The sequence below is a fragment of the Scyliorhinus torazame genome, chromosome 1 (assembly GCF_047496885.1).
Source record: "Scyliorhinus torazame isolate Kashiwa2021f chromosome 1, sScyTor2.1, whole genome shotgun sequence".
Taxonomy (NCBI): Eukaryota; Metazoa; Chordata; class Chondrichthyes; order Carcharhiniformes; family Scyliorhinidae; genus Scyliorhinus; species Scyliorhinus torazame.
The window spans coordinates 67,806,927-67,816,360 of NC_092707.1; the positions used below are offsets into that span (position 1 = coordinate 67,806,927).

General features: G+C 43.7%; 1 protein-coding gene across 2 annotated transcripts in view; it reads left to right on the top strand.

The window, feature by feature from the left end:
• The window catches only part of plbd2 (phospholipase B domain containing 2), a 94,830-nt gene extending 85,666 nt beyond the window's left edge, over positions 1-9,164 (top strand). For both annotated transcript variants that reach the window (XM_072496294.1, XM_072496301.1), the window contains 4 exons: positions 17-88; positions 2,454-2,606; positions 6,302-6,464; positions 8,089-9,164. In XM_072496294.1, the coding sequence (XP_072352395.1) occupies positions 17-88; positions 2,454-2,606; positions 6,302-6,464; positions 8,089-8,256 (556 nt within the window). In that variant the 3' untranslated portion in view covers positions 8,257-9,164. The remainder of the gene's footprint in view (positions 1-16; positions 89-2,453; positions 2,607-6,301; positions 6,465-8,088) is intronic.
• Positions 9,165-9,434: the final 270 nt, after the last annotated feature.

Genomic DNA, 9,434 nt, shown 5'->3' on the forward strand with positions numbered 1-9,434 from the left:
GGAATTGTAATTACAGTGGGCAAATAGCTATTGCTGATAAAACAGAGGAACTGATGCAGAGAGGATACTGGGCCAGTTACAACATACCGTAAGTGTGGATTTTGATGGACTCCACAAGCTAGTGTTTGTAGCTTAGTGATCTTTTGACTCCATAAGTTAAATTCAAAGTATTCCCTTCATGTTCTATAACTTTATAACACAGAAATACTCTTCCATCCTTTCTTTTCGTTTGTATTTTGGGGAGGTGGTGACACAGTGGTATTGTCACTGGACTCGTAAACCAGAGACTTCGAGTTCAAATCCCACAACCGCAGATAGTGAAATTTCAATTTGATAAAAAGATGGAATTAAAAGTAATGATGATCATGAAACCATTGTCGATTGTCATAAAAACCCATCTGGTTCACAATGCCCTTTCGGAAGGAAATCTGCCATCCTTACCTGGTCTGGCCTACATGTGACTCCAGATCCACAGCAATGTGGTTCACTCTTAACTGCCTCCTCAAGGGTAATTAGGGATGGGCAATAAATGCTAGCACAGCCAGTGATGCGCACATCCCATGAATTAATTTTTTTTAAAATTGTATTTAGTTATGATGCTTGCACCTCTACCCTCCCTAAACATCAACATTGGTGAACCCATCCTGCACACCATGTTCATGGGGAGGTGGTGGCGTAGTGGGGCAATGAAGGGTGGGGAGTGGTGTGGGCTGTTGCCTGTGAATTTTGCCTGTGAAGGGGAGGGTAATGCTTGTGAGGGGAGAGGCAATGCCTGTGAAGGGGAGAGGGTGTTTCCTGTGATGGGGGGAGGGTGAAGCCTGTGAGGAAGGGAGGTGTTGCCTGAGAAGAGGGCAAGCATTACTTGTGAAGGGTGAGGATGAAGCCTATGAAGAGGGGGAGTGCGATGCCTGTGAAGAGAGGAGGTGATGCCTGTGAATGGGAAGGGTGATGGCTGTGAGCGCGATACTGCCATGACTGGGGAGTGGGGGTGCCGAAGAATGCCTTCCGATACAGCCCGTGGGGGTGGTGAGAGAGAGGCCCCCCACCCCCTGATACTGATGTGGGGAGGTGTGGGAGGGTGAGGGGTGAGAGTGCTCAGGGATGGTCAGGGGGATGAGTGTTCCCGATACTGCCATGGTCCGGGGGGGGGGGGGGGGGGGGGGGGGGTTGCCCCCTGGATACTGCCATGGTGGGAGGGTTGCCAGATGCTTGTAGAGGGAGGCGGGGCACCCTTTAAAGAAGGAACCCCAATCTCTGTGGACCCGGACCTGCCGGTTCTATCAGGCCCTGCCCTTCCAGAGCAAACCACGCCCCCAGATTTTATGTGCACTGAGTACCAGAAAATCTAGTCTGAAAACTCGGCGGTGCGTCTGGAGAGAAACACGCCGGTCTTCAGTCAGAGCCTGACAAATTTTAGGAAAATTCTACCCCATGTGTTCAGATGTAACTGGATGAATTGCGATGTAATTGGGTGGTGGTAGCGTAGTGGTATTGTCAGTGGACCAATAATCCAGAGAGGCTCGGGTTCAAACTTGAATTACATTTTTTTTTAAATGAAATGAATGAAAATGGCTTACTGTCACAAGTAGGCTTCAAATGAAGTTACTGTGAAAAGCCCCTAGTCGCCACATTCCGGCGCCTGTTCGGGGAGGCCGGTACGGGAATTGAACGGTGCTGCTGGCCTGCCTTGGTCTGCTTTAAATGCCAGCGATTTAGCCCTGTGCTAAACAGCCCCTACTGGAAATCTGGAATTAAAAGGCCTAATGATAACCATGAAACCATTGTAAAGTTTTACACATGTCCTTTAGGGAAGGAAAGCTGCCAACTTTACCTGGTCTGGCCTGCATGTGACTCTAGATCCACAGAAATATGATTGACTCTTGAATGGCCAAGGGCAATTAGGGATAGGCAATAAATGCTGGCCTAGCCGGTGACGCCCGGATCCCATGAATGAATTAAAAAATTTCACATCACTAATTTTCTTGCCACAGTTATTTTTATTAAAATACTCTGGTTATATGTACATTGACATTTTACATCTCCTAGGAATTTTCTTAATTTCTTGGGGGTTGTTTAACTGAGATTTCCGATGAGGAAAGTTGGCACAATGTATTGTAGCTTGCGGAAACAAATTCCTCACTGCTCTGATTCTTTCTCACATTGATTTGGATGTGCCTTTCATGAAGAACATTCCCCTCCCTACGGTAAGGAAAAATCTAAGGTAAAACTGTCCCAGGCCTGCTGCTCTGGTCAGCTCAGAGAAGCAATGGCAGAGAAATCAGATGCTGCCCTCTCTCTCTCACGATAATGTTACATGACCCAGAGTTCCCCAAATTGGGGAAAAGATATATAAACAAATACTTTGACCAAATTATGCATTAATGAATTCAGAACTTTATAAATTTTGATGAATTATCTATAATTCATGTTAATCAAATCTCTCATTTGTATAGGTATTTTGAAGAGATCTTTAATGCCAGTGGTAAACAAATCTTGGTTCAGGAATATGGAGACTGGTTCAGTTATAACAAGACTCCTCGAGCTCAGATATTCCGTCGAAATCAGACTTTGGTTACAGATATGGAATCGATGGTTAAATTAATGAGGTACATGGAGCTACGTCAGCTTTGGGTGATGGTTGTACATTGTGTTGATCTTTTAGACTAGCGAACAGAGTGAGCTCACCCTAAGGTTCTGCTGGCTTTCTTGGTACATTACAGTGACAGCCTCACTGTTTTTGGACTGGATTCTCCGGTTCCCCATCCACCCGTTCCTCGGCGGCGGGATTTTATCTTCCCGGCGTTTGACAATGGGATTTCCCTTTGAAACCGCCCCACGCCGCCGGGAAAACCATGGGTGGGGGTGCGCTGCCAGCGGGAAAAATGAATCGCAACGGTCAGAGAATTCCGACCATTGATTTTAAATCCTGGATGCTGGTTCCTTTGCTTGAAACAGATAATACTAAAGAGCAAATTGAGTATAATTTGGGCATTTATAAAAAATTACACACGGTTGTCCCACCTGAAGTACTAGATTCTATGTAATATTTTAGTCTAATGTATTGAAACCAACCCTTGAAAGACGCATTTTAAAATACTAATGTCCTTGGTCTTAAATCAGTCTTGACTCGAACCTCAATCCAATTTTACTTGCATTTACCCACAATATTATACCCTTTACTGTGAAAATATGTCTTGCTGTTTATAAGGTTCAAAAGATTCCAAAACATTCTGCGATAATACAGTCAGGATAGCAAACTTATTACATAGTATGAAATTTCAAAACTCAGAGCTTATGTTGATGCCAGACTCACAAACCTCATTAGTTTCTTGAATCTGAACACTATGGCTTGGATTCTCCGTTCTTGAGACTAAGTGCTGATGCCAGGACAGGATTCGTGGACTTTCACGACAGCAGAACTGGTGCCGAACCTGGACCGATATAGCGACTGTGGAGGGGCTAATACCGGCGCCATGTGGAACACAATCGATTCCAATAACAAATGGTACAGGATTCGCCGGGTCCGAGATTGACACTCGGGAGTCTGACAAGTTGCAGCCGCACATACACATTACAATCCCCACACACACTCATCCCAGCCAACAAGATGGCACTGGTTGTGCTGGAGCGTGCCCACATAGCTGATGGGTTGGCTGGGGCCAGAGGGCACCTAGGGGGTTGGCCTGGGGGGACACCTATATGACCCATGGCCCTAAGTTCACAGTGGCTGTCAGTGGCGTGCGCAGCTGCATGGCTGCCTTTACGGCTGCGGCAATGGTGTTCTGTGCCCGTCCATCCCGACCCCACAGCCCACCTCCTGCCCACCCCCCCACTACTCCCCCTGGCTCTGGCAGAAACCCCCCCAGCCAGCGGCACAACTGTCAGAAAACTATGGCAATGTTGGACACTTTCCGTACCCCCTCTCTCTCCCTCATCAGCCACAACGGCGGTTTCACAATTTTTACAAGCACAAGTGAACCACGCCTTCAGGAACTCGGCCCATCAGAGGCGGAGAAGAGTCAGGGCCCGGAGAGTCAGGCCTGCTAATGATATGTAAACAATGTTTATTGTATGTGCGTTCCGGACTGCATTGACGACGCTGTTGAACTGACAGGAGAATTGCGATTTGGCATCAAATTGGCGCCCACCCCCATTTTGGCGTCTGGTCCTATGCTCCACCCAATCACGTTTCCCGATTTTGGCGTTAGCCAATGGAGAATCCCGCCCCACATGTTTAGATAAAGATGTCGAATGGAGCTGATTGGATTATTAATTTGAAAACGTTTGCGAGCAAAACCAGCAAGACCATGAGATGGCATTTTTCATTTGTGGATTTAAATTGTTAGAAGTTAAAAAAGTGGCACTTGCAAGTTGTTGAGGCATAGACAATTACTTCACACATCCATCTGCCTTGCTGAGTGATGGGATTTACCAAAATGAGGATGCAGACATTAAAACTAGACCCATTTCTAGGTCTTGTTTGATTTGTTTAACTCTCAACTCATAGGATTTCAACTTCAAAACAGCATCGCCTGAGCAAACATTAATTACGCCTTCTAATTTTCAGACTTGGGTCCTACACCTTTCTCTACTAAGTCAAATATAAAACGATGTTCATTATCAGAAAATGTAAGATTTAATCACAAATATTTGTTAGAAGGAAGAAATAATTATTTCAGACAAATAATAATCACTCGTGACTGCCTTTGCAGAATGTAATGCTAAAAGGATTTGGAATCCTGGAATTTCCTACCTGGGGGTTCCTTCAGCAGTTTAAGAAAGTAGTTAACCACCAACATCTCAAGGACAATTAGGAATAGGCAACAAATGCTGGCCTTGCCAGTGATGCCCACACTTTCTGAATTCAATGTTTTAAAACTTTTCTTAAGTAGTTCGATACATTTATTCCTACTACTCTGCAGAGCGAAGGGAAGGGAGGTTAGTCTGAATGTGATGATGTGTTATGTTTCCTTGACTGAAGTCTAATAGTTGTAGAAAAGATGGACAAGTGGGAAGATTCAAAGAAGTTATTTGTTACTCTATTCTTCCAGGCTCCTGATTTTCTCTATTATGTCATCAGGATATATAGACAATACTATACTCCATTACATAAGAACTAGGAGCAGGAGTAGGCCATCTGGCCCCTCGAGCCTGCTCCGCCATTCAATGAGATCATGGCTGATCTTTTGTGGACTCAGCTCCACTTTCCGGCCTGAACACCATAACCCTTAATCCCTTTATTCGTCAAAAAACTATCTATCTTTATCTTAAAAACATTTAATGAAGGAGCCTCTACTGCGTCACTGGGCAAGGAATTCCATAGATTCACAACCCTTTGGGTGAAGAAGTTCCTCCTAAACTCAGTCATTACAATCAAGAAGAAGGTTGCCATATCCAAATCCGTTATTCTACACGCACATCTTTTCCAACTCTTATTTTTACAGGATCTCAAAACGTTGGAACTCTGCTTCCTTCGTTCTTCACCTTTTAAATCTACAAACTTTTAAACATAAACAATCTAACTACCGCTTCTTGGTGTCATCTATTTTGCACGCCCCCCCCCCCCATTATTTTAAAGAAACGAAGACACCGTATAAATGCAAGTATTTTTTATTACCCCTAACGTTAGGAAATGTTATATAGCAGTGAATTACTATTGAAGTATAGTTACTGTTGCAATGGAGGAATTGTGCTGGTGCCCTACACTTTGCACCTTTGATCTCGTTTGGATTTCTCAGTTTTAAAAAAACAGGTTCACGTAACAGCTGAATCTTCAATTTCCAATTGGAAGGATATTGCTTTCATAGAAATTATCATAGAATTTACAGTGCAGAAGGAGGCCATTCGGCCCATCGAGTCTGCACCGGCTCTTGGAAAGACCACCCTACCCAAGGTCAACACCTTCACCCAATCCCCATAAACCAGTAACCCCATCCAACACTAAGGGCAATTTTGGACACTAAGGGCAATTTATCATGGCCAATCCACCTAACCTGCACATCTTTGGACTGTGGGAGGAAACCGGAGCACCCAGAGAAAACCCACGCACACACGGGGAGGATGTGCAGACTCCGCACAGACAGTGACCCAAGCCGGAATCGAACCTGGGACCCTGGAGCTGTGAAGCAATTGTGCTATCCACAATGCTACCGTGCTGCCCTCCTTCAAACTCTATGATTTCACATGATGTATTGTACCACTAAAGTTCAGATAGAAAATGTATTTAAATATAATTTTGATCGTTAGCTCGTGTTTTCACTTCTCAAGTTAATTTATCGCAATTATTTTTTAATTTGTCAAGATATAATAACTTTAAGAACGATCCTCTCTCCGAATGTGGGCAGTGCAATCCTAAACGCAACGGTGAGAATTCAATCTCCGCTCGATCGGACCTCAATCCAGCCAATGGGACTTACCCATTCTCAGCATTAGGACAGCGTTCGCATGGAGGTACAGACATGAAGGTGAGATTTTCTTGGATTGTATTGAGCAGAGTAAAGAATCGGGTGGGGGGGGGGGGGGGGGGTCCAGCAAATGTTGGAAACATAGAACAGCATCTGAAAGGGAAAAGATCAAATAAAACTTTGGATGGGACCTTCCGTAAGAACAGCGGGAATTCTGATGACGGGTTCCACTTAAAATATTTTGTCCTTTTCATTCATTTACTGGCTGGCCTGCAGTACAATTCCAGTCACTGATGTTTTAGTTTCTCTTTCTTCTGTTCCTAGATAAAGAAATTTCAATTCCGAGCAGAAGTTATTTTAATTATGTTTACATTTGTCCTTTTAGGTAACTTTTCACTTTCTCATTCTTCGCTCCCTCCATGCACCAGACACTTCGGCTTACAATCTATTGGTGTCTGATACCAGCTGAAAACATATATAAGAATTTAACTCCTTTCCTAAAATGGATATTTGCACAATTCACAAAGGAGCTCTGGTTAAGAAAAAAGGTTTTAACAATTAACCCTGCAATGCAGGAGCTCCTGAAGAAATAATCTGTCATTAATAGTACTGTTACCTCCTTTAATGATGCCACCTCCACCATTATGTTTGCAGATGGACTGATGCATGCAGTACAAGCTTGACCCACTTGGCTGTATTCTTTTTTTTAACTATAAATTTAGAATACACAATTTTGTTTTGCAATTAAGGGGCAATTTAGCATGACCAATCCACCTACCCTGCACATCTTTGGATTGTGGGGTTGAAACCCACACAGGCACGGGGAGAATGTGCAAACTCCACACGGACAGTGACCCAGGGCTGGGATCGAACCCAGATCCTTGGCGCCGTGAGGCAGCAGTGCTAGCCACTGCACCACCATGCCACCCTACTTGGCAGTACTCTCACCTTTGGGTCAGAAGGTTGTGGATTTGAATCATGCCGACATGACCCGAGTGTATAATTGAACCTGATACTCCGGTGCCACATTGTTACATTGTCTGAGGTCCTTTCATTTATATACTGTTTCATTTGCTTGCCCAGTAAGGCATTGGAGGTCCCATGGCACTATGCACAGGGTTAACCCTCCTCACAGAATCACAGAGAAGGAGGCCGTTCAGCCCGTTGTGTCTGTGCTGTCACTCCAAAGGAGCAATTTATCTCGTGGCACCTCCTGCTCTTCTCATAGGCCTGCACATTCCTCCTTGTCCAATAATAATTCAATTCCATCAGAAATGCTTTGATTGAACCTGCCTCCGCCACATTCCCAAGACAGTGCCCTCCACATCCTAACTGCTCCCTGCATTAAAAAGCTTTTCCTCACGTCTCTCTATTGCTTCTTTTGCAGTTACTTTAAGTCTGTAACAAATATTTCTTTCAACAAAGATAATAGGTTGTCTCTGGTCATTACTTTTTGCGATATTGTAGTTTACCTAACAAACCAAAAGTAATTCGCTGCCTGAAACGCCAAGGATTTATTTAGTTAACAGTGCTTGTGTCCCACAAATATTTCCTCATTTCTTTTGGAGATAATCAATAACTATTTCCAATAAGCTGCTCCTCCGGGCCTAGTATTGTGACCAAAGGGGCTCTCTAAAGCTAGGGTCAAATCGTTTGATGATCTGTATCTTATGTTAATACCTAGGTTACTTCGTTTGAGTTACACAAGACCTACCAGATGATTGCAGTGAATGGCCCGACATGGGACGAAGTTCCAGCATTTCAATGGAGTAAATCTCCTTTTAGCAAGCTAATGCACATGGGGCATCCCGATCTGTGGAAGTTTTTACCAGTATTGGTGCAATGGAACTGAATACCTAAGAACATTTACCAGATTGAAAGAAAATTATTTTAAATCGGGTTAAGCCATTTATGTTTAATCAGCCTAACTTAAAATAGTCCTGTGCTAACTTTTATGAAGCTGTTTTTTAAATGAGTGGGAAATTATAAGTGTCTGACTGAGCACCATTTGCGGTGTAAATTTTGCAAGGTAATCACTAGCCTTTACCAAAGTTTCATTTTAAATGCAATCTTACAAAAGCACTGTTGTGTACTGGATGAAATTTGTTGGGCCTAGTGTTCCATTTTAACCAGATGGAAGCACAAATCCAAAAACTTAAAGCATATGGCAGGATTTCTTAGCTAATGCATTTTACAGCTAATAACCTGCTACGTAAAGGGACTTTTTGAGGCCTGTATTTTGTAATAACTTAATGAGCAAGAGAAAATGTCACTCCCAGAAGGGCGACACTTTTTCAGTCAGAGTTACCTGATGGACCTGTAGCTGTGCATCCTCTTGCCCATGTCAAGTCATGCAGGCAGGCACTGCAGAGTGAATGGATGGTGAGGTGCCAAAACCACCACCTTGGTCTTCTCTGACTAACGGTCGTGTCAAATAAAAGTCCATAATTAATGTCAATTGTTCTACGACAGGTCTCCATTGGGTACATGTTGCACCTTTCTGTAACTTGTTCATCTCCATTTGTTCCCTGGCAGCTGATCACCCATCACGAAACTTTGCAAGTGCAACCAGATTGTCAGATACCATGTATGGTTGCTGTTACTTGATTGAAGCATTATTTGAAACTTAAGCTTTTTTTCAAATGTTTCTTAATACAGAAAATTGTGCATTACTTTTGAAGAATGCTGATTTGCTCTTGGATACAGAGAATGTTGCTTGCACTTGAGTTATGACAATTGAATAAAGTCGGTGAAATATGATATGTGCACCAGACCTTAGTGGCTTGATGATTTAGCATTGGGAAATATTAATGCACATTTATCAGCTATTGCCTTTGGGAAAGACTGTAACCTGCCAATGCTATCCAAAGTATTTAGCAATTCCTCGTGTTAAGGAAAGTCTTGGATGGGAAATGAGTGGCTGGATTCTCCGATCGCCGACTCCGAATTTGCGTTCGGCGATCGGCCGGAGAATCCACGTTTGTGTCGGAATCGGGGGTGGTACCGTTTTTGCGATGCTCCGCCCCCTCA